Below are 26,312 nucleotides of genomic sequence, written 5' to 3' on the forward strand. Positions count from 1 at the left end.
TATCAGGTATTTTAAATAGGATTGCATTTAAGTTTCATGCAATCTGATTCTTCACGCCTAAGCTGTGTTTACCCTCATCTGCATGGCATATAATTTTTGTCTTCTTTTCATGCTCCTTTATTGACACAAAGTTCTTTGACTTAAACATATTCCACTCACATCCCTAAATCGTATTAAGAAACTTTAGCTGGCAGACCTCCTAGCCTTTTTTATCGCAAAATAAAACGTGTCAGATTTTTACTCACAGTTTTAAATAAGGGCAAGTAGAAGTATTTCTTCATAAAAAGTGGAAAATGTGATAAGATGCAAAAATGCAAAATTTACTTAGGAATCCCACCACCATGTACAGTATTCAGTGCATCTACCTGTGTCAGAATTAGTACTTATGAACACATGCAAACTCTTGTTTGTATTTCCTCCATCAACAAGAAGATGCCAAATATGAAAAATCAGTAATATCTGTGCTGATTTATACAAGACCTTAATTAACAAAGTATGCATTTATTTCCCATTCATGATGAAGTCAGCAAAACAGGTGTGAAAGTTAAAATGCTTTCTAATGAAAGTGATAAGAGGACCACCATCTTTGTGACTCTGGGGTCAATCAGTGCATTTTTATTGGAGAAGCACCCATGAAACTGAAAACTCCCTTTAACTCTGGAACTGTAAAGGCTAGAAACTTTTTGTTTGGTGTGTTTTGTAGAGCATGTCAAGCACAATACTGTGGGTGGTGTTCAGTTTTTTGTTTTCCATATGGTTTAGGAGTTGCGCTACGGTATGTTAAAAAGTACAACTTTAAAATGTTCAGTGGTGAAGATAAAATATGATATACCTATTCCTAAACTAGCAGAGATAAGTCAATTGTTTCTTTTGAACTTGAATAGGAAGATATATATTGTCAATCTTAGTATGACCTTGAATTTGACCTTTTGAGTACTTTTCACCATGCGCAACACTTTTAAAATTTCCAACCTTTATTTTTAAGTTATACATTGCCAATGTTACTATACTAGTACTGTTGAATTTGACCTTTGTACTACTTTTCACCTTCAACTGCTTTCTGCTAAATTTGTGACCGTCATATTTTTTTTTTTGGAAGTCTCTCAAGGAACAATTTGAGGTAGGGGCATATTTTAGGTTGGTAATTTCACTACTTTGGATATGCATACAAAGTATGTATACCACATATACAGTAACTGTAGTAACTAAATGTATGTATATACCTGTATTAAATAGGGATGGGTGAAGCACAAATTTTTGATAAGTTAGTGTTTTCCATAGCAGAAAATGATGCTAAACACACATAGGCAACCATTTATTTTTCACAACAGCCAATTATGTTGGTAAAATGATGATTTTCAAAATGGCAGACAAAACGACTTAATAAGAGTTTCAACATCGACAATTAAAGGACCCATAATTTGGGAGATGCCTTTTTATGTTTTTCAGGGTGTAAAATATATTTTTCATATGTTAACACTGTCATTGTTACATTTTAAATGGAGTTTGGTTAACTTGTTATTGATTGAGCGAACCAGATCTCAGTCAGTCAAAAAGAGGAGTTATAAGATATCCCTTCCAAGTTCTGCTGGATGTAAGTTATGAGGAAGAATCAGAACTACGTATCCTAAACTCTAGCAAGGAAAGGGTGAATGTCTTCGAATTGTTGAAAAGAGATGAATGGAATAGTTTTGTTCTGCACAAAAGAAGCCAGGGAAGCAATCACTGTTATAAACTGAAACTAGCAAAGAAGTTGCCAAGGAAATATCCAATGTCTGGATGTCCAAGAATATCTTCTCTTTGAGAACATTTCCAACAGAATAACTGCATATAAGGGCTGCTATAAAAATATTGTGCTTATATACAATGAATCTTATATCATAAACACTCTTTGTCAAGTTTTGATTCAACTCTTTCACTTTCGTATATCATCACTTTTAATCCTTGCACTTTATAGGCTGCATTCCCACAGATTTAGATCGATCCATCTGGATCAACCTAACTCCCTGGGGGTTCACGCTAGATTGCTGTCAGCCAAGGGCAGAAGGAAGTTAATTACCCCCTTACAGCTTTTAGTAGGCGGGACAGGCATTTAAGCCGGCTAAGCTGACAGTAATCTAGTGAGACTCCTCACGGGGATAGATCAACTTAAATTTGTTGGAATGCAGTCATAGACAGTTGATGCTTCATTAGTTCTCTAAATATATTATAATCCAACATATTACTGTTGGGAATGTTCTTCTCAAAGAAAGGAAAAGTACAGCATTGGAGATTTCCTTGGCAACTTCGCTGGCCTCAGCTTATGACAGGGATTTCCTATGGCTTCATACATGTAAACCAAAAGTGTATCATCCATCCTATTGTAATAATTTCAAAATATTCACTTTTTGGTAAGGATAATTGATTCTTCATTATAATTCCCATCCAACAGATGTTAGGAAGTCTTATCACTCCTCATTTTGATTGATAAAGATGACTGGGATGGTTCATTGTCCCCATTATTGAAGTTTCTGGCTCTTCAGTCTAGCTTGACAGTTAAAATGCAGCTGACATGGTAACTGAATTCACTGTAAAATGCACCAATCTCAGTATTAGCATCAAAAATGGATTCTACAACCCCTAAAACATAAGAAAAGGCATATGACTCAATATAGTACCGTTAATTGTTGTTGATGAAACTCTAAGTAGGCCGTTTTGGCCGCCTTTTTGAAAAGTGTCATACTGCCGACCTAAATAATTGCTGTAGAAATAAGTGATTGACATATTTGTGTTCAGCAGCAAATTTCTCCTCAGAAAACACTTTTTATGGAAAAAAATTGAGATTAACTCTACCCTCTTCATAGCTCCAAAACTAGCACCCATAGTTACTATTAAAGGGATAATAACTCTTCGTATGAGATCTATATTTCACAATAAAAACATTGTGAACAACTCATAGAAATATAAAATATTCTGTTGTACCACAAAAACGGCAGTTATAGCTATTGTTCTGATATCTGAGCTTGTCTGACCATGTGACCTCCACTGATGGCTATACTCTGTTATAATCTCTTAAGAGATTATAACAAAAAACAAACTTTTAAGAAAAAAACCAGGGACTAAATTTGAATGTAAAAATGGATGCATTGGTAAATATGAGAAAATTGTTGTTTACTCCAGGATTTTTTTTTTTTTTTTTTTTTTTTTTTTGCCAAAACAGAGAGTTATTATCCCTTTAAACTTGAATACAATATCATACATTATCGATTTTACATTGACACACACACACACACACATCATATAATTTACCCTTTCCCCATCTCTTCCCACCCGCATTACCGTTACATAAACATAAGGTCTGTCTCGATAATAGTCTTCGCTTTCCTGACTTCTGATAACTTCTTAGACTGATAAATAACGACAGTTATTTTCAATATATACATAACAACACAATCCACTTGGCACTTCAAACAAAAAACTTTATACACAGTTAAAACTACATGTACTGTAGCCCACAATTTTTCAGTTCCATTTTGTCTTTATATGGCAACTCTGTGGAGTCATTGTTTCTAATTTTTGATTATGTACTCTTCCCATATCTTGACATCTTGCTATAATTTCCCCCAAGACAACTACTTTCACATCTAGGTTGTGGTAAAGAAGTAGTGACTTGTGCTGGCGACCAAATGTTTTATCATAGGTTTTCTGTCGTTATCTTTTTAAGATTTAAATATATCTTAGATGTCCCGACAGTCTTACCTCCGCCAAGGAGGTTGTCTTCACCCCTGTTTGTTTGTTTGATTGTTTGTCATCAACGCAACTCAAAAAGTTATGGATGAATTTCGATGAAATTTTCAGGGTAGGTCAGAAATGGGTTTACTCAGAAGTTATTAGTTTTTGGTGGTAATCCGGATAAATAATCAATCAATAATCAAAAAACTAAGTTATGGACCGATTTTGATGAAAATTTCAGGAACTGTCAGAAGTGTGCCAAGGAACAGATGATTAGTTTTTGGTGGTGATCGGGATCAATAATCAAAAATCAAAAATCAAAAAACTACATCAGTATAGCATGAAAATTTAGGGGTGAAACGGCATTGGGTGGAGACTTTGCTGCCTTGGCGGAGGTCTGCGCTCTCGGAGTGCTTTTCTAGTTTTATCATTGTCCATTCTGTTTCAATCACGCTGGCGTTGATCATAGCTTTAAATTTGTCATGCATACCGATGGATCAAGTTTCTCATCCAGTGACGTCGCACCCCTCTGTTGTGACGTAGATTCTCCTCCCTGCAGTGACGTAGGTGTTTTATCTTGTGACGCTGACGCTTCGCCCAGTTGAGATGCAGACATTATACACTTTGGAGCAGACACCTCACCTGGTTGTGACGTCAAGAATGCGTCATCTTCGTACTCACTAGTAAGGTCACATACTTGAAAGGAAGGGCGAGTTTCTACCTTGTTGTTCCCTCCAATCTGATTCACAGTAATGTTTGTTTGGTATGTGCTTGATTGTGACCTCTCTGATACAGCTGAAAAGACATATCCTAGCAGGTTGGTACATGTAGACCCTAACTATTCTCTGTCAACTTTTATATTACAAACCACATTGTGAGTTGGGTATTTTACAACTGATCGAGACACATATAAACCTGGCAGGTAGTTGTATGTAGTGGCCTCTAGAGACAGCTGCGAAAATGGCAAGGAGTATTACAGTGCATTTTACGCCTTGCTATTTTTGAAGCTGTCTCTAGAGGCCACCACATGTAGATGCAACCACCTACTGGGTTTAGTGCTTTTTTGGTACACACAAATGATACAAATAAAAGAAAAATTAAAAATTATGCAAATGTGCTCACTTGATGCGAGGCTGGAATGTCGTTTCAGTCCTGGAAGAAATTCCTCGAGCAGTTCTCGGTGCATTTCATACTCTGAAATGTAAATAATGCAAATAATAGGTTGGTTTTATAAATATGTGAAAACAAAGTCGAAACAAAGAACAAACAAATCAGTATTTCAAGAATGTTATATGTGTGATTAAATTTTAAGGGGCGAAGTGAGTTAAAACAGCACGGTTCAAAGTCATCATTTCCACAAGCATAAACACATTCAACCAACAAGCTACTAAGAAAAGTAATTTATGCGGCATCAGCCATAATTAGATAGAAATGGATAAAATTCATTACACAGAAATAGCATGATGATTATTCTATATCCAATACAAAACGTTTCCTGTTGAGCTTCATAAGATCATCTTTCATGACAAATTTTCTATTAAGTAATCATCAGAATGTACCATGACCATGTACTGAGTATCATTAACTCATCATTTCTGGATTTCCCAGACAAGTGTTGCAATCCTAACATATTTCCTTTGAAAGAAACATTTTAAAAATTCGTTTCAGAGACTGATATTTCCGGTTAAAATGAACAATCCATGTCCTCCATGTCACCTAGGTAATAATAATACAGGGGCGGATCCAGGATTATTTGAAGGTGGGTCCTGAACGATAGGCCTCGGATGCGAAGCCGACCATCGCCCCCTTTCTGTGAGGTTCGAGGCCTGCTGAAGGACCCCGAAAATACAGGCCTTCCCAACTACCAGACTCGGCACCTACGGGTCCAGAATAAACCGGTATATCTGACCACACTACCCGTTTTCAAGGTGTGTGTCAGATCGCATAAAAGAGTATCATACCCTATCACAAATTCTGTAAGCCTACCTGTCATCCGGGTATCGCGCCTCGTTTTCGTCAAGTAGGAGTCGCATGAATACAACAGACGACTCCCTCAATCAGGGGGTGGAAACGCGCTACTTATATGATTAAGACGAGCCTAGCCGTCAGTACCGGTTATTGTTTTGTGACCTTGAGGAGCAATTAGGTTTGGTCGTTGCGGCACGCATCAACAGTAGTTGAACTACCACACCTGGGTCTTTTGTTTTTGACAACTGTTCACTCGTCATCGAGGCGCTTGTTCAAGACTACAGGCTGGTATCTACTAGTACTACCAGTGGCTTCATTAGTAACGTTCCCACAATACTTAAGTTTTCTGTCCGTGCGTACAAACCTTGAAAAAGGACAGCCTCGCTGACGAGAACAATGGACGTTTCTCACCCCTCTCTAGGATTACCCGTGCCCTCAATCTCGTCCATCCGGTAGTCACGAAAATATTTAACCCCCGACAGAATATGCTTCTGCTATCAAAATTAGGTCTACTTTTCTAAATAAATATATAAGTTTGCAAGTTCTTATTTACAAAACATCAATGGCTATGTCCGAACCTAAATTTTATGTTAAAAATTGCGGTACTGTCAGATTTTAGCATAAACAGAGAAAATTGCATCAGCGCATGAATCTAGATGAGATGCACTACTTTCCAACCCCGCTCAGGATCATTGCTATCACATCGCGCACCAGGCAAAATCGGTGTGGTGGCTGATACTCTGTAATGCGATCTGACACACACCTTGAAAACGGGTAGTGTGGTCTGATAAAGCGGTTTATACTGGACCGGTAGGTGCCGAGTCTGGTAGTTGGGAAGGCCTGAAATATTTTGGTGTTTTGGAGAGCAAACAGTGCCCTTTGGTACAGTTTAGAACTATAATTTAGCTAGTCAAAATTCTACTTTCAAAAGGGGGATATAAGTGTGATATATTTCTCAGAAACCGAAGGGGGGGTCAGCCCCCCCCCCCCCCCCCCCCAACAAACCCTCTTAATCCCCCACTGTAATAACTTGTGGGGCTACCTGTATACGTCACAACATGCAAACATAAGGTACAGGTATAAAAGGATGCATTTGCGCCGACTTCTGATCATTTTAGTTCTGGGGGATTGTCCTGGAATTACCCTTAAGCCATGAAAGATGGGGAGAGGGGAGGAGGAGACTTACCCTCTGAAGTGTCAGGGTCCAGTAATTCGGGGTAGAAAACGCACGCTGGTACTACGGTGTTGGGCAGATCTTGACAACAGGGAAACGTGGACGACACGTTTGACAAATCACAAGGCAAATTGTCCCATTTGTGCTTTTTGATCTTTTCCAAATCTCGTCTTTGGTTAAGGATGCAACCTGGACAGACCAAAAAAATATCGCAGTGTTCTTCTTGACATGTGGTGAAATATTCCACGGCTTGTCTTGTGAATTTCCACATTGCCATTAAGTCCTTCCCTGTCTGTCTCCCGTTTATTCTTCTTCGCACTGACAGTTCGAATATGGATTGACATTCATCTTCCTGGGTAGCCTTTTTCTCAATCATCACAGTCATATCGCTAACTTTCGTGAGAAGTCCAGTAACCCAATCCATTCGCCTGTCCCTGCTAAACGCGTGTTCGTGTTTCTGAATATAACACTTTGCCAGTAAGATAAAGAGGTCTGGGACTTCAGACAAGAAGTGGAATTCTACAGTTAATTGCAGCTCATTTGGTCTCGGTATGATATTCCAAAATTCATTGAAATTTTCGTCTTTTGTCTTTGTTATAAAATATGGCAGGTACAAGCTATTTTCTGTACACTGGCTGGCAGCCCTGATCTCTTTCAGGATTTCAAAAACCACATCTTCCTGAACGTCTTTGTATCCTCCAACATCTAGGAGACACCGAAGTAGTTTTGTACTCAGAATGCCCATTTCTCTGAGATCTTTCACTTCTTTTTTCCACATCTCAGTTGTCAATTTTGACCCTTTGTAGATTTCGCTGTCTGCTATTTTGCTTAGCTTGGTATTCATGTCGTGGTTCACGACGAGGGCAAGGACGGATACCAGAGTGTAATGGGATGGGAATACGTAATCCTTCAAGGGTGATTGATGATAGGGAAAATACACAATTGCTCCCCAACTTTGCAATTGTTCTAGCAAATCACCAAGGCCTTTAAATAACCATTTTTGCCAGCCAATTTTTCTCGAATACATTTTTTTTACTTCGTCCAGGGTAACATATAACCGCCCGCTGAAATCCACTTTTAGAAGATGATCAACATAAAACCACCTGTCCCCTCTAGGCTTTTTAGATAAAGACTGTCGTTTTTCAATTGTATCCAATACGGCATTATCTAATTCATCTATGCCGGTAAAGTCGGTGGAACTGATGAAATGTATCTTGTCGTTCACATTTAAAGGTGACCCTTCTTTAAACCGCAAAGTATGTCGTTTAACATGGGCTTCAACTGTGTTTCGTTTTTCGGGACTCACTTTATCTGAATGAGAACCAACCAAAAATACAATTGCATTTGGGAGAGTGTTTTTTATTTTATGAAGCCATCGGCCAACATGTCTTTGAAAATCCACCCCATAGGTCTCCGCATTAAACATAAGAATACAGATACCTATCATTGAAAGGAAAAGCCGGTAAGCATACTGATAGACAGGGTGCCCCCCAAAGTCTGTGTACATCAACACGACTTCTCTTCCTGATGGTAGCGTAATCAGTTTGGTGTGCTGGTTTGCGAACTCGGTTCGATCACCCTCGTCGGTGGGATTTGCCCTCCCTTTCAAGGAGCTCCTGATGTAACTAGATTTCCCGGCAAATGCCTCGCCTAAAATGAAAATACTCTGTCGATCTTTTTTAGTTGTTGTCTCTTTGTCCCGCTTCAGGAGCCGATTTGTTATATCTGGGGCAGAATTGCACCTGGCAATAAGGGGATCCCTCAGTTGACGGCGTTCTATCTTCCCTTTGTGAGTGTCTTGTCTGTCGCCGTCGATCCCGAGATCCTTAATTTGAAGAAGATGGAATTTGTCAGGTAAATGCTCAATTTTGTTAAAGGAAATGTACAAACGTCTCAGTTTTGATAAATTGCATATTTCGTCGGGAAGGTCCTTTAGTTCATTCCTGCTGCAATTGATTTCGATCAGATGCCTCAGTTTTCCTATAGTTCCAGGTAGACATGCCAAGTTATTGTTTTGTGCGCGCAAAGTCTCAAGGTGTTCTAGTGACTTGATGTCTCTTGGCAATGCTACCAGCTGATTGTGTCCCATATCGAGAAATGTCAGTTTCTTACAGCATAAGCTTTGCTCTGGGAAAGTCTTGAAACAATTGTGACTTATATCCAGCTTCTCTAAGTTGTGAAGGCTACCGAAATCACTTGGTAAATCCTTTAATTCACAATAACAAGCTTGGAGATTCTTCAGCTTTTCCAGTCTTGATATACCGTTTGGCAACTCAATATGGTTGTTTGCTATGTGAAGAAGTTCCAAATTACTCAAGACCAAAATATTAATTGGAAAAGCAGTGAGACCGATATCACGAATAAACAATTTTGTTAGGTAGTTCCATTGTAAAAACGACAGAGCGCCAAAGTTTGTGAGACAATTATATGACAAATTGATAGCATCTAAATGTCTGTCTTTCAGTGCTTCATGCGGTATTTCAGTTAAATTTTGACGACTATAGTCTCTGTCATGTTTCTCTTGCGACTTGCTTGCCATGTTTGAGGTTCGGGTTTCGGGTAGAAATCTGAAAGACAAAAAGGGCAATGAAAATCTAAAAAGGGTGGCAAATAATTACATTTGCCATGATGTAATTAGGGGTTTTTTTCACGTCGTAAGTGGCTATGGGTGACAGCGAGTACGTTTTCATTACGTGCGGGTGCTGTGCAATTTCTCCGACATTGCTTTAAGGTGATTACGTAGGGGAAATAGGTTTGTATGTAGTTTGAATAGTAATCATACAGAGCTTTTTCAGTCTCAGTGCAGTTGCAATTTTACTATTTTAGCATCTACGTGGTCAGAATAACGAAACACACACCTACAAATTTATACTAATAAAGGGTACCGGGGGAGATCAGCATTGGTCAGAATTGTGCCGGAAGTGTGACGTCAAGTGGTGTAAGACGCGAAGCTGAGTGGTCATTTTTAGCTAGAGGTGAACGTGAGAGAAGACGTGGACTCGGAAAAAAAAGCAGTTTTTCAAACAACATGGTAAGAGGACATTTCTTCTTTACGCATTTTGGGCAGAGAATACTTGTAGAAATAATAGGCACATGATATGAAAACGTGTCACGGAACTTGAAGGTGCAAAATCGTGCTTAATTTGAAGACAACTATTTGAAATACATGCTTCATCGACTGTCGGGGCGAAAAAGAGCGTAAAGGGAAAGGAATTCCCGGGAGGCTATAAATCGTTGTCATTTAGAATTTTGAAATTTATATAATCTGATATGTCCATATCTAAGTATTTTCGGGTGTTTTGTGGTATGTGCTGCAATTAAAATGATGTTTTAGAGTTCTTGAAGGACCTTGTGAAAACCAGGAAGTAGTTCGTAACTAACAACTGAATCGTACCGATCTACGACTGCTGTGCAAAGTTGTATCTTTTTTCATATTGTGACGAAATTTTATAAAAGGTGTATTGATGTGATCATATGTGTGGAATTTCATGTCAGATGGACATATAAAGATCTAAAAATTCATCAAAATATTTAAAAATAATAACACCTTTGCACAGTAGTTGTGGATCGGTACGACTCAGTTGTCAGTTATGAATTACTTCCTGGTTTTCACAAGGTCCTTCAAAGACCCTAAAACATCGTTATAATTGCAGCACATACCATAAAACACCCGAAAATACGTAGATATGGACATATCAGATTATATATAAATGCCAATATTCCACATGACAACGATTTATAGCCTCCCAGGAATTCTTTTCCCTTTACGCTCTTTGCCGCGCTGGCGGTCGATGCAGCATGTATTTCAAAACAGATTGACTGCAAATTTAGCACGATTTTGTACCTTCAAGTACCGTGACACGTTTTCATATCATGTGCCTATTGTTTCTACAAGTATTCTCTGCCCCAAAATGCCAAATGCATAAAGGTAAAATGTTATCTTATCTTGTTGTTAGAATAACTGCTTTTTTTCTCCAAGCCCACGTCCTCATTCCCATTCACCTCCAGCTAAAAATGACCACTCAGCTTTACGTATTACACCACTACACGTCACTTCCGGCACAATTCTGACCAATGCTGATCTCCTCCGGTACCCCTTATTACATGTACATTAAGTAACAGTTTTAAATATCTAGCTTCACAATTGTTATACCTCCTATAACTATCATAGGTGGAAGGGAGAGAGACCTAAAACAGGTTCAACCCTAATTATCATAATCACCAGAATTCCACCGAACGACGCACGTAGGGGAACTATGTAATGTCATCTACGAAATTGCAACGGGCTTACATTTTGAAAATATTTGTCAAATGTTTTAACTTGACGAAATTGTATATGGCGATTTCGCACTGAAACCGTCTTATGGTATTTACGGACGGTTTTAGAGCACCGTACGGACAACTCATGGCAAATGTAATTTAGGGCCTCATTCCCAGTGAAAATATATGTCTACCTGGAGCGATCCAACCCCGCAGAGATTCTCGCTGAATGCAATCAGTTAAACAGATTAACACGCTTCCTTTTGTTTCCAACGTTCTCGTATTATCAACAGCTTTTCCGTACTCTACTCAACGCCATCTGTTGAACTGATTGCATTCATCAAGAGTCCCCACGGAGTTGGATCGATCTACGTAGAACGATAGCTTCAATACCCTGAAATGGCCATTATATAACTGCATTCCCACAGATTTTAGATCGATCTATCCCCGTGGGGAGTCTCACTAGATTACTGTCAGCTTAGCCAGCTTAAATGTCTGTCCCGCCTACTAAAAGCTGTAATAGTAAGGGGGTAATTAACTTCCGAGCGCGCTCGGCTGACAGCGATTCAGCATGAACCCTCAGGGAGTTAGGTCGATCCAGATGGATCGATCTAAATCTGTGGGAATGCAGTCTTACAGGTCGGCAGATTAACTATGTGAACTTTTCTTCACAGTGGAGGAATGTACCATGAATTATCCAGATATACGTCTGTGTTTATCTAGTGAAAATCAATCTGTCTCCCTGGTAGAGGGTAGTGGTGCATGGCGTTCTATATGTACTGCACGTAGTCTTAAGGATATTTTCACCCTTCATTATCATCCAGATACCGAAAATGAGTTCTTCCTGCATCTAATTATTCACCTATCCATCTGCTTTGTGCTGATTCAAAACAATAAAAAAAACTCGAAAATATAAAATATCGGCGTTTCTTTTTTTTCGTTGCAATGTATAAGCATAGGCAACTCAAAGCTTTAATCGTCAATTTAACACCTTTCTATTTTGAATTGAGATAGCAATCGGTATGGGACGTTACTTTATCCCTGAACAAGATTTTATCACGAAAATTGGCAGAGTTGACCAGGAGTGTATAGACTACTAGCCCGTGTCGTCATTTTGGTTTTAATGTTTTTGTGATGGAGTTATGAGTCCCTAATTACATATTTTCATTAAACAAAGGCATTATTTTGCTGTATTGCCGATAAAATCTGAACTAAGACTTCTAAGAAAAATTGCTGGCAGGATTTTAGAGTACTAAATGGTGTCATTAAATCTGCGTTGAAGCGGTGATCGTTGGTGCTCAGGTTAAATAGAAATTTGAGAAACCGATTTTTCAGGTTTTACCCAAAAATCGTAATTGAGACGTCACCCGTAAGATCACATATGTGTAAATGTTAATTGACACAGCACAAAAACAAATCTTTCCGATTTTTCAGCCTCCGCGGAATGACGTCGGAACAGTGCAAGCTGGCCTTTACAACGCGCGACTGAATGACGTTTTTCCGCGCAGGAGTACCCCTTTCTCTTTTACATGGCCTTTCAACAGGCGTAATCTCGTTCGTCTTTCTTCGCGACTGAATAACGTTTTTCCGTAGGGGTCCTGCCTTGGTATTACGAGTATGTGACGGTCGTTATTGGATTGTGACTGACATTTAAGAACATGAGATTTCAATGGAACTGAAAGATTTATATTGTTAATTCCTTTGAAAATTTCATTTCATTATCTTAGGTGCGCTACATGTATATACTGTCGAAAGGCGTGATCATCCCGATCATAAGAACATCTCTCCTGAGGAAGCTTCCCCCGAGGGCTTATCATATTTTGTTATTCATCATTTCTCTTTTCTGATTTATCCCTAAAAGTTGTATTTGATCTATCAAATCCAGTCCAATTCACAGTCGTCTCAAAAACCATTTTATTTAAATACAGATTACTTGGAAGCGATATCAAAGTCTATATTTAAAGCATGATCATTATTTCCATAAAATTGCAATGAATTATAATGAATAAGACTTGGTCAAAGGCCATGCTGTTTGATTGTTAAAAGTTTGGCCGCGGCCTTGAATAATGCAACTCTGGTTGCAGCAATGCAAGTCATTAGCGGACACATAACTGACTAGCATTTAACTTGTCGCTTGTACTATAGAAATTGTTAATCACACTTGCGCTTACAATCTGGATTTTATAGGATACGTTTTAAGGTGTCTCCGGAGTAAAAATCATTTCACTGAAATCATGATACACAGTCAGTGTATTTTTAATTTTTATTTTTTCAATTAATAAGGTGTATTAATAAAGATTCCTTTGGCGATCGCGATTTAGACTGCGGCAGTTTAAATAGATCTTAAGTTTATTACACTGATGGACAAGATGTAGTGCTTATGCATTGAATCAGCGTGTGCAATGGTGCAACCAATCTTTAATTAATAAGGGAGTTGGAAGAACCAGCGGGTGACCGTTAAACGTTCTAATATTTAATCAACACTGAGCGGAAAACAAACAAAAAAGGATAAAGATGTGTCACTCTATGCGCTGGTGGCCGGGGAAGTTTTAACAAAGCCCGACTAACAACAATGTACGTCACGGTCACCTTCAATATTTCATCCAGCTAAAAGACGAAAACAAAAATACTTTAATACCAATGTTGACTGGAGATGAATTGAAACATTTTTTTTTATTTGATGAATAAGCATTGCCCCACAACTGATCGTAGTACATCCCGCGATAAAATTTTGCTCGATAGACCATGTCTAGAACCATTAGTAAACCATTAGTTCTAAACTAGCTGTCATAAAAACCTTGCTTGAAAACTGAATAACTATTAGTATATAAGACCATTGTTATTTTGCAAGGTTAAGCAGCGATAAATATGTTGATATATAGCAAACATCATCAGTATGATGTGCCGTATTACGTATATAACAGGAGTACTTTTCTATTGATGATGATATCTTGCTCACAGTGGGTGACGAAGAGAAGGGGGTGGTTAAACCACGTAAGTGAAGAATCACTGCACATTAAACGTGCATCGTGTGTCACTTTTACACGGTTTCTGCTAATGAAAATGTATCATATCGCAATATACTAATTTCTTCATAGAAATTATTTTTTCACATGAAAATAAGTAAATCGCCGCAAGTTAAAAACGGCTATTGTGTTTATAAGTTCTGGGCTTTGACAGAGAAGGACAGGCCTGCCTCAGATGACAGCCGGATTCGGTTGTTTTTGTATGGGGATTGCTACCAGTAATTAACACAGTTTTCACTTGCAGTACCACTGAAACACGATGGTCGAGAGATGACTCATAAGCTGAGGTCAGTGTAACAAGCAGCATGGTGGCCAATAAGCTATTTAACCTTTTATGTAACCTCTCTCCAACCGCGGTGATGAAGGCTTAAACCAAGTGTTTTGGTTTCTCACTTCTTTGTTTAAGCACAGTCCCCCCTTTTTTCAGGACTCTGCAGCTGATGAAGGTCACTTGTTGACCGAAAAGCGCTTTCTGCAACCAGTCCAACCCCCCTTCTTTCGTTTCCCCGCCGCATTGTGCGTATCTCGTACAGTCGGCCCTTCAGGTCAAACACATACAGAGGCGAGACACCTCTCTCACATCATACCGAAGTGAAACAACAGCCGATAATATTGAATACGGCAATAAATAGTTATCTAATATAATTCGAATCAGAATTATAAGACGGACACTTTCTATCACCGTTGCCATCTCTTCACAAACACGTTATAACGCATCTAAGGGACTTTTATACTTCAATCTAAACTCTAACGTCCCAAAAGCAATCTCAAAGCTTTTAATCAGGGGCCCAGTCCTGCATCGTGTTATTTTGATAAGAGTTTAACTAAGACATGAGCCGACCACCACCAAACAACGAATATTAAATCGCAACTGCAAAGGGGAGGATGTGATGTGGTGTGAAGATAGCCACAGAGACAGAGTTCAAAGTAAATGTACAGGAAAAACGAGAGGATGAAGACAGTAAGTGGTTTCATTCCTTTTGTTATTTTCATAATATTAATTTATTTTCATTTTTGATAATTGATTCTCAATGTGTGTTGATAAATTACCAAGTCTTTGATTTTATTACATTCTCTATGTCTGTTGTAGTGGTACATGCATTCTTGTAATTCTCAATCCTGATACTTTCTCTGAATTTTTTTTTAGTCAGACATGCTGTTCCCTTTACCCAATTATGTTTAATACGTTATTACACATTATATTTTGATATCATTTCGTTATATCTTCACAGAAACCGTTAAGAAGGACACCGCACTGGAAAAAAGGAAAGGGCGATAGCAGCACTGAACAAGGGGAAGGTGTTGAAAGGGCAACGGCAGAAATATCTGACGCGGGGGTCTGCCAGGCTAAAGAAGTGCTCAAATTGATGTGTGGAAAATAATTTACACGCAAGGGCGATTTGATGTGTGGAAAATAATTTACACGCAAGGACGATTTGAGTCCACAGTTGTAGATTAGATAATATCACGGTATTCTACATGAAAAATGTTAATATATCTCCTTTACGGTGATTGATTTTTACTTACTGTTTTTATATATATTGTTATTACAATGAGATCAGTACTTCTTATATTTGAACATATATTTGTATATTATTTTGCTGTGATCCCAAGTAAACTGATATGTTTTAATTCAGGCCCAGTCTTGAAAGTCCAATTGGGGAGGGGAATGACCACAATACGCGGGAAGCTAAATCATCAATACACAAATCACAGAGTATTATTATCTCACTGATAGTAGGCATTTTAAAAATATCCTGAAAATCACGTATCACCGGGTATAATGTCTTCGTTTCACGAAGGGCGGAGAATAAACAATTGCATTCACAAGTCGCGTGAATGGGGTGCTTCACGAATCACGCTAAATAAGATGAACGTTTCACACACCTCAAGAAATAAATAGCTGTATTTTCTACAGATTTATTCCAAAAGTACATTTTTCTCTTCGAATTTGAGCAGCATCTATTTGATTTTGATTAAATACTTTAAGTTAGTCGGATATTTTAGGTACATGTTGTGTTGCGTTTCTCTTGTTTTTAATTTTCCCATATTTTTAATGTTATTTTATTTCTTTAGCCTACGCATTTTGTAGGGGTTTTGGTGACAATATTTCATCTTTCTTTGGAAGCTAGGCTTCATCGCCTTACTCAATGTGAACAAAAATACCTAATGAGTGTAATATTTAAAACGGGGTCGGGCAATTAGGGCACACATAATTGGCATGTTATTTAACGAGCGGCCACCCTCTGCAAATACATTAAGTCGATGGATAAGTAGTAGTCGTTTTCGTTTTCATCATATGTTTACCAGATGTCGGATAAATAATGGAAAAAGCCTGACTACTTATGAATCTGTGACATTCCTATAATTGCACTTTTGCTTAGATTTTGTTCTGGAAAGTCGTATTTAAATGTGGTTCGTATTTATTTGCGTAATTATTTTACTAGGTAATTTTTTTAATGGTATTCGCTATTGTTTAGGGTGTGCGTATAATGAGTGTACAAAATAATACATTAATTAGTGTAAGATTGCTTTCCACATGTGAAAAATAGTAGCTGTACATGTATTGCTCTTTATAAACATAATTCCCACTGCATTGTAATGGTTATTGTTTTTTTTTTTGCAATAAATTACTATAATTGAAAATTCACAAGCCTTCCTCTCACTAAATGAAATGCTACTTGAATTTGAAACATTATCAGTGCTAGAAGTAATTGAAATAACTATAATCGTTCTTATTTGATTAGAAAAGGGTAGCAAAGACTTACCTAAAATCGCCTTTATTTGATCGGAAAAGGGTTATAATGACGTACCTCATATCGCATTTACTACATCGGAAAAGGGTTATAAAGACGTGTCAAAAATCGCCTATATTTGATCGGAAAGGAATTGTAAAGAGGTTGTTTTTAGACACCTTTACTTGATCGGAAAGACGTAGTAATAGTGCAACTGCAATTTTAAGCTTAGGCATAAAAGGGTAGTAAACCCGTAGACCCTGACCTTTCCGATAGAGCTTTACACCGTTGAAAAGGCTTGTAAAGAGAATATTCAGACCCATTTCCTGAAGAGTAAAAGAGCTGAAAATTGACTTTTTGTGCTGTGTGATTTAGTCACTGAACACTGAAGATTTATTTATTACCCAAAAGACTGTATGTAAGGCAGTACTTAAAGATCTATACGGTGCTTTGATATGAATTAAAAAGTGAACATATTTTTTTCTTTTTTTTTTTGGGGGGGGGGCAATAATTATTTATTTTATATTTTATAGCAAAGTTGGGATCTACGAACTTGTCAACGCTAACTGTATCAGGTTATAGTGTGTAGCAGAGGCTTAAAGCTTATGTGGTAATAGTAATTATTGTCTGCATGCTGGGTAAAGAAGGCAAACGGGTCTACAATGCGGAATAGTTCTTTTCCTTTTTCTTTATAATCATGGGGCTTTCCAAATATTCAATCTTTTTCATTGATGCAACTAAAGAGATCACTCAAAATAACAACAATGATGATTCTTTTAAATAATCTAATGTTCATAAACATGCTAATAATGCATGTAGCCTGCATTGAAGAAAAAATACGTCCGCCATCTTGCATCAAAGTGAGCGATAACAAAACGTATAGGACCTTTTGCTATAACGTCGCGTATTCGAAATCATGCTGATTTTCTCAACTCCGTGTCTGCTGCAAATTTAACATTTAACACAACTAATGTTACGTGTGTATGTCATTTCTTACCTTTTTTACTCCATGGGTAGGTTCACTTAGGGCCTATGTATTTTCTTACGTTTCTTCACGGTGGATACCTTTTCACGTAAACACCCTCTAAATGTTTAAACGCAATTTATGACTCAACTCAGAACGATTTGCTTTATCATCGATATAAAGATCAGGGTTTCCTTTTTATTAATTGAAATTGTAAAAATATATATTCAACCCTTTTTAAAGCAACCGCGCCCTTTCAAAGGAACGGGGATCGAGTCACAATTCGCATTTTGCAAGTGAGGTTGAATAAGCATGAAGGCAAACATTTCAATGGCATGCTTTATTCGTATTAATGAAGTAAGGCAAACACGGGATAAAAGACATAGAATTTTCTACCCTCGGAAGGTTGACTTTTCTATTCTTATAAATATAAACAACAAAACCGTCGACACGTCAGGTAAGCATAACAAAGTCGTTTAACTGATTCTTTCACTAACCTCCAGCAGAAAAACGGCTTCTTTTCATGAGGATGTAAAGGATAAAAGAGGGAACGAAATTCTAGAATACAAAACCTGACCGTGGGACCAGTGACGTGTAATAGCTGCATAAAGTGCACATATATTGATACACGTACAGTGCTACAGCGATATTCATTAATGATTCGGTAAGTAGTGATGGGGACGCCATTTTGAGTTTAGGTAGAATAACCGTTTGCAAGGGTTAAAGTAATGGGAACAGTAACTTTTAATAACGACTTCTTCTGTTTTCTTATGTAGATATCTTCTTATTATATAAGATGTTGCTTTCACTGTCTCCAGATTGAGGGTATTTAGCGCTATTGTAACCATAAGAAAAGATCCAACACGGCGTTTTCCTTAAAGGTATTCTGTGACATGAATCGATGCTTCGCGCAAGCTTTCAAATATAAAAACATAGAGATGAACATCGTATTCAGGTGCAAATATTGATCACGTTTTATTTTAATTTCTAATAATTTTTGCAATTAATTTAGATACTTCACTCATCGGAGCATGGTCAATATAGCAGTGGTTGGCGCAGGAGTGATTGGCCTCACCTCGGCTGTTAACATTCAAGCCAGGGTGCCAGGAGCGAAAATCACCGTCATCGCAGACCGCTTTGACCAACAGACCACCAGCAATGGGGCCGCAGGTCTCTTCCGGCCGACAGCTGGGTCGGTCAAAGGGACAGATCCTAATGTTATGCAGTAGGCGCTTTCACATACATGCACTTAGACCCATTCCCATAGATTTTAGATAGATCTATCCCTGTGGGGAGTCTCACTAGATTACTGTCAGCTTAGCCGGCTAAAGCGTCTGTCCCGCCTACTAAAAGCTGTAAGGGGGTAATTAACTATGGTGCGCGCTCGGCTGACTGCAATTTAGCGTGAACCCCCAGGGAGTTAGGTCGATCTAAATCTAAATCTCTGGATCGATCTAAATCTCTGGGAATGCACCCTTAGATTTGATGACGAATTGATACACCTGATTGAGAAAATGGGATTAATGATCTGAAAAAGAAATTCAAAAAGGAAACTAGTCTTTAGTGTCAAGTTAAAAACTGATAAAGTAATTGTAACAGAACATAAATTTCTCAGATGTTACTGTTTGATGGGTTGGGGGAAAAGCATAAATTGGATTTTAATTTTAATTCATTATTATTAAAATATTAAATCATCATATAAAAATGCATTCATACATGTTACTTTCGTTTTGCTTTAGCTTTTAGGTAAGGATGCAGGTTTTTGTTGTTTATTCTCAATAATGATTTCATCAATATTTATGCAATATACCGATGAGTTCCAACATGCACTGTTCAGAGACAACTGTTTAAATTCAGCCTTCTAAGTTCCACTTTTATAAAAAAAAATATTTATTCATTGATGTCATACAAAATAAAAAATTACAGACATTATCGCAACACGTCAACTATAATTGTAATCACGAGAGGCAGCTTCAGTATTTAAATCAATTGATAACGAAAACTACATGCATAACTAATTACGGTATATTTAAGGGATTTTTGTAAACAGGACAGATCATAATTACTCATGCATTTTTTGTATGCAGGCAGTGGTGTGCAGACGCATGGGAATTCTACGAGGAGACAGCGGGGGGTAAAGACGCTGGGATTGCCGGGATTCAAATGACGTCGGGATACCAGATGTCACGGAAACCACTAGAGGTGCACTTTGAATTAAATAGCATTGTAAGAGGGTCAATAGTAATAAAATATAAGCTTCACGGCCTAATTTCTGAAAGATTGTAACTAAAATATATTATCCATAACACTTTCTTCTTATTGCATCATTACGTATTTTACAGCTTAGCAATAAGGGCACTGTCGTATAATTGCGCATCCTTTTTTTCTTTTTAATTGAATTGTAAATGCATCAGAGGAAAGAGTCAAATGGTTTTTTTAGATTTCTGTATAAATTTGTTTATTTTTAAATCTTTAGCCCCCTTTTTACAAAGACTACGTGTACCATTTCCGGGACATGACTGCAAGAGAACTCCGTTTGTTTGGAGAAGACTACATGTAGGTGATACGTGCTAGCTGTTACATACTCGTTTACGGATTAATTATAGATTATTAGTCCAAATATGTATCAGACAACTGTCAGAATTCAGATAAACGTTGATGAAAATAGAGAGAATTTCTCCCATACTTTTTATTGTAAGCATGATGTTTAAATTCCTTTGGATTTAGCAATCAACACACACACACACACACACCTCCAGTATAGGTTAGAATACGGCATTTTAGTAATATGAAATTATAGCATTTGTAAATTATGTACTAGAACCAGTAAATATTATTATTATTATTATTATTATTATTATTATTATTATTATTATTATTTTTATTTTTATATCGAGGGTTGAGGAATATTTCTATCGCTCCGTTTTACACCTATGCTTATTGTGGAACTCTTAATTTTAATTAAAGGTTTCTTATCCGGGATTTTCGTGCCAAATCTAATTTTCCTCGAAAAAAAAGCAATTTACCTACTCAAGAATCATTGCTCAACGCTTCGTTGATTTCTGATCCGATGTGTTTCTAATGAAATCACTTATTTCTAAATGCCTGGCCAGACGTTTGTGCCCTCGTGTTCTTCTTGGGCATTTCAGAGAGCGTATCGACATACATGTAGCGTACTTTTTAGGTGTGTTATAATTTTGGTTTGGATTGTGAAAGATAACTAGCTTTAATTAAGGGATATGTAGACATAAAATTTGACTCCAGGACATTTCAAAAGCGTATAGTATACACACACTGGACAATAGAAGTGTCACCCCTACTGAAACAATACTTTGGGGGAGATAAATGACTGTGGAATGATATGCTCCTGCGGGTATCATTTTATTAACATCAAATTTCACAAAAGAAAAAGGTTCTGACTGAACAATTCAACTCTATCGATATTCTGACGTCGCTTATATTCCGCCTCTTCAGGTTAATAACTTTGATTACTCTGATTCAGGGGGTGACACTTCTATTGTCCAGCGTGTGTACTTTTAAACATAGAAATCTTATTCCCGTGCACCGTTTTCTTACAGACATGGTTTCTTCTGTACCACCGTTCTGATCGAATGTCGATACTTCCTGCCATGGTTAACAAAAAAGTGAGTTTCAAATGGAATCCGTTTTGCTATCGTGACATTAGTGATTTCATCAAGCTTTCTTGTAGTCATCACAGCTGTTTGTAGTTGTTAGTGGCGTCTTTTGTTCTGTAAATACCGTTTTGTCATTTCACCTGTTGTTGACACTTAAGCCCACATAGCTTTTACAAAGGTGGTAGATAATATGAATTAAATATTATTATTGTAATTAAGTATCATCTTACCCTTCCCTTTTATTTCTTCATTTCAGAATAGTGGACAAGGGAGGCTCATTGGAACGAAGAACGATCACATCCTTGGGGGAGGTAGTGTTGGATTTTTTTTTTTTTTTTTTTTTTTTTTTTAAATCTGTAAAGGTTCATTCGTACTACGTGCAATAACGTCCAAGAGAACTGTTGTATTAATCTATGACATTTCTTCGCTTTTTTCTATCTTCAGTTACCTGACAAATATGATGTCGTTGTTAACTGCACAGGGCTAGGCTCTCGGTCACTGGTTAACGACCCCCACATCGTCTCGGCTAGAGGGCAGTCTATAAGGGTATATTCTTAAACCTTAATCTTCTTCTAGATTTATGTGGGTTTTGTTACTTTTCATAACTATTTCGTTTTTATTTATAAAAGAGGGTCATTGCGTGTGAAAAATACTTACTGTACTATTATTTTTGTTTACCACGATGGCACATTTTTTTGGGAGGGGGTCATATCTATTTAGACTGAAATTAAAAATTATTGATAGATTCTAGTATAATCAAGTGATTGTATTATTTTCTTTCTGTCTTTACGTAGGTGGCGGCCCCATGGATTACCCACTTTGTGTATGATCTAGATAAAGAAGCACATATAATTCCTTGGTAAAAACATATTACAACCTTATTGTTTCCTTTTTATCTACGAAAAATATCTTATTTTCCGATCAAAGCAACACAACGCTCGGCTAAGAAGAAATTTGAGTGAAAAAATTAATTAAATATATTTTTACCAGAGGCCTTCAAAATATTTAGTCATTTTAGGACTAGTCTACAGACCACGACTGTGGTCAGTTAAGTTCAAACTGGTTATTTGTTTGTGCATACCGAAAACAATGCCTTAACTGTACTCTCCTTTCTTACATGCAAACACGTTCGTGCACGCGCGCGTACACGCACACACAATATGTTGCCGTTGTGATGCATCGATTTACATTTGTAAATTACGCTCTGTTGCATAGCATAAACATTTTACATTTCACATTTTTATGGTGTTTGTATCTTTATTTACCCGAGACAAAGAGATTTTTAAAGCTGTGATACGATAAAAGAAAAGAAAAGAAAACCCAATAATCTGTTTGAAAAGGCATGTTATACTCTTATACTTATATACTTATGTTACACTTTTTTTGTCTTTTTGCAGCCGAGAAAACGTATTCCTAGGGGGAGTGAAACAAGTCGGTAATTATAGCCGTGAGCTTGACGTCAAGGATTCGACCGAAGTGTTTGAGAAATGCTGCAAGTTACAGCCTAGTTTACGGGTAAGGGGTCTTTTTACTAAACGGTGTCTTTGACTGTATCCATTTTTGGGTTTCCCGCACACCTTGTTCATTTCCTGTATACTAAAGTCTTCTGCCAAGGAATTATTTTATTGCCAATATAATACGCTTAACAAAAGATACATGTATTTAAGTACTGCAGGGCTGGGTACTTTGCATATCATGCAAACGTTTTAAATTACTGTACATAAACGATCCCACGGTTAAACACTTCGACATTTATTTTTGACACCCTTAGTCAGCCAAGGTGTTGTGGGAATGGACAGGACTCCGACCTCAAAGAGAACCCCCAAGACTTGAAAAGGAAGAGCTTATTCTGGATGGGCGAACGATAAAGGTTTGTGATTTTCCAAAATGAAAATTTACTCACTTAGTTGAAGTACTTTACAGGCGCCTCTTTCTGCAAAAAAGCTTTGATCTGTTCTAAAATGTTCAGTTCAGTGGCTGCAGTCAAACCATACGTATGCTGTCAGAAAGAGGCCTAAAATTTAACCTAGAAACATTCAAATTTCAGGTAGTTCACAACTACGGACAGGGATCTAGCGGAGTGTCGTTAAGTTGGGGGTGTGCCAAGCATGCCGCAAAACTGGTTGAAGAGTGTCTGGAGTAGAGAGACGGCTTGCTCAACTCACACGACCTCCTCAACTCGCAACCGAGCCTTCGCTCACTCTGCACGGCCACATAGAGTCACTTAATTTTTTTTAAATGCACTACGACGTGAAAGCGATAGCACAGGGTACGATTTCCCCTTAATGTGAACTATATGTATGTTAACTGTGATCAAATCACAAAATATGTTACTGTACTCAGCATGCATATTAAAACAGGAGCTGAGAAATAAAATGCTCATCTACTGGCTGACTAAACGTGTTGACGCTACCTGTACATGGAAAATGTACTTTCGATGTTGAAATTTTATCACGAACTGGCAGATCTGAAATACATTGGTTGGACCTGAGATTAATTTACTAAGGCTTCCTTCACATGAAAAATCTATTTTCTTAAAATCTATTTTCTATTCGCGGTATCTTGTTATCACGGTCTGTGCCCTGGATACCCCGCGGCGTAATTACTGGCAGCGCGAGCCAGTTTCTTCCAAAGCTGTTATTAATTCTCGGCTGCGCTGGGAGTGATCACAAGATACCGCGAATAGAAAATAGATTTTTAGAAAATAGATTTTTCATGTGAACGGAGTCTTAATATACATGCATGGTGATGATGTAGTGAATTTATGAATTTATTTATAAATGAAATGAGCCACAGGCTTATTTGGACTCCCATTGTTTGCGGCAGTTGCTTCCCTACCAGAGATATTTGAAAAACATTTTATTTTGTGGATCCTTATAATGTGTTAGCCTTTTTCTGTCTCCCAATCCATTAAAATTGTAGCCATTAGTCTAGAATATATTTCAATGTCGATATATATTTTACAATGTTGCATGACATGCTTATAGAAGTATACTAATATATCTTTAACCACTTAACTTTATGAATATTTAAATGAAAAGTGAAAACTAATAATTTAGACAAAATATATGACAAGAAAAAACGAATAAACATAAATTTTGGTAATTGCTCGGTGTTGGTGTTTTATTACAGAAAATGCCCTCAGCAATATTTTATTGTTTTTTATCTATTTCTTTATGGTGGATCCGGGAATGTAGAAGTACAACATGCCTAATTTGAATCATTTTAAAATACAGTACATATTTCAAAGAAAAAGAACGTCAAAAATTACTTAAATTGATTTTAGAAAAAATTTGTGTCCGTTTTTGACGGTTTGATTGATGGTAAAATAAACATACTGTATGTCAAACACAATCATCGCTCAAAAGGATTTTTCTATTTGTCAATCACAGCTATCAAATTTGACAGTTTGATTGACCATCAGGTAATTAGACGTCAATCACAATCGTCTTGCAAAGTAATTTTTACCTTCCATGATAGAGAGGTGTTAATCAAGGCAATTCATCTAATGCTGCATCCCTCCTGTTTTGGATGGGGTCCGCAGACAGCTACTGCCATTGCACCTCCTAGGAACGTTAACTCAAATTAACTTGGAAAAAAATAAAAACATATCAATGACATAGCTCATGGAGGATACTAAGTGCTACCTGAAGTTTCCCACTTAACAATTACTTGCTTTATATGTGTGTAGATAAGCCAACTGTACATAAATCAATTCAAAGCGCAGAAAAATATGTCTCAAACATACAGAATGTGATACAAGATAATGGTATCCACCTCTTCTTCCTTGAAAGTTTTCCATTTTACTCAAACAAGTCGTTTGCTTGAGTATTAATCTTCACCGAGAATCCGGATCCTGGATCGATCCACAGTTAGTACGATATAGGGTCTGTGAATGGTCCCTAAATCACTGAACGTACAAAAGGCCGGATAACCTTCATGACTGAGATATATCACAATAAATTGCCATTCATCAGATAAGACTATTTTTTAAATCACTACGGTTGCGTTCACAATGAATCTATGGGACCATTCCCACAGATATTTGGATCGATCCACGGGGAGTCTCACTAAATTGCTATCAACTTAACCGGCTTTAATTACTGTCACGCCTAGTAAAGCTGTCAGGGGGTAATTATCTTTACCCCCTAGCTGATTCAGACATTTAAACCGGTTAAGGTGAGAGCAATTTAGTGAGACTCCCCAGGGAGTTAGACCGATCCAGATGGATCGATCTAGGCATGGGAACCCAGTCTATCATACTACCTACTCTGCACTCTCTTCACAGGGACTCTCGCTGAATGCATTCTGGTGTTGAACAGAATACAGGAAAGCTGGTGATTATACACGTGCTTTGCAGACAAGAGAAATTGTAAGTCTGTCAATCTCATCGCAAAATTGTTTTGATATTGCATGTACAGGGTTACCACTTAATATGGAATATTATTTTTTGGCGAGTAAATTATCTACAAAATATTTAATTTCTCTGTAACTACTTTAAATCCAAAGCTGAGGTGTCACTCCATGTGTAGCCAGGTGTGTTACCTAATTACCACACAACTCTCGAAACAATTGATGCATGCAGTTGCATGTTCTGTGGTCAGAAATGTGAGGGGTGGTCTTTTCGGTAATTTCTGTCCTTGTATAAAAACGCATGGGTTTGGTCAATCTTTGGAGTGTGTTTAGAGAAGCAACAAAGGGATCGCTCTGAAACTTGACAGGTACATTAGTGAAGATATGGTTCGACAGCTAAGCAACGCAGCTTACTATGGGATTCTTGCTCTCAGAGAAAATGGCCAGAAACGGGCAGCCATTGCCAGGTAATTCAACATTTATCAG

The 26,312-nt window shown here is 37.5% G+C and overlaps 2 protein-coding genes across 2 annotated transcripts; one reads left to right on the forward strand and one right to left on the reverse strand.

Moving 5' to 3' along the window:
* Positions 1–79: 79 nt before the first annotated feature.
* Positions 80–17,995, reverse strand: LOC106151250 (uncharacterized). Its single transcript, XM_013524399.2, has 4 exons — positions 17,872–17,995; positions 6,866–9,420; positions 4,834–4,905; positions 80–4,506 (listed from the first exon to the last, which is right to left on the reverse strand). The coding sequence occupies exons 2-4, from the start codon at positions 9,390–9,392 to the stop codon at positions 4,175–4,177; spliced, it is 2,931 nt and encodes a 976-aa protein (XP_013379853.2). The 5' UTR covers positions 9,393–9,420; positions 17,872–17,995; the 3' UTR covers positions 80–4,174.
* Positions 17,996–18,197: 202 nt separating this feature from the next.
* Positions 18,198–24,564, forward strand: LOC106151251 (D-aspartate oxidase). Its single transcript, XM_013524400.3, has 11 exons — positions 18,198–18,502; positions 18,851–19,063; positions 19,926–20,040; positions 20,315–20,394; positions 21,417–21,482; positions 21,730–21,784; positions 21,918–22,019; positions 22,268–22,332; positions 22,871–22,988; positions 23,245–23,343; positions 23,521–24,564. Exons 1-11 carry the CDS (start codon positions 18,495–18,497, stop codon positions 23,614–23,616), a joined length of 1,017 nt encoding a protein of 338 aa, XP_013379854.2. The 5' UTR covers positions 18,198–18,494; the 3' UTR covers positions 23,617–24,564.
* Positions 24,565–26,312: the final 1,748 nt, after the last annotated feature.

The sequence above is a fragment of the Lingula anatina genome, chromosome 9 (genome assembly GCF_051362555.1).
Source record: "Lingula anatina isolate TDL-2025a chromosome 9, LinAna3.0, whole genome shotgun sequence".
Classification (NCBI taxonomy): Eukaryota; Metazoa; Brachiopoda; class Lingulata; order Lingulida; family Lingulidae; genus Lingula; species Lingula anatina.

Coding starts and splice junctions, on each gene's coding strand:
- LOC106151250 (XM_013524399.2), bottom strand. CDS start 9,392: ATGGCAAGCAAGTCGCAAGAGAAACATGACAGAGACTATAGTCGTCAA. Junction 4,906..6,865: donor GGACCCTGACACTTCAGAGG/GTAAGTCTCCTC, acceptor TTTACATTTCAG/AGTATGAAATGCACCGAGAA. Junction 4,507..4,833: donor ACATTCCAGCCTCGCATCAA/GTGAGCACATTT, acceptor ATGTCTTTTCAG/CTGTATCAGAGAGGTCACAA.
- LOC106151251 (XM_013524400.3), top strand. Junction 20,041..20,314: donor TGTCACGGAAACCACTAGAG/GTGCACTTTGAA, acceptor TTAAATCTTTAG/CCCCCTTTTTACAAAGACTA. Junction 23,344..23,520: donor TGGATGGGCGAACGATAAAG/GTTTGTGATTTT, acceptor TTCAAATTTCAG/GTAGTTCACAACTACGGACA.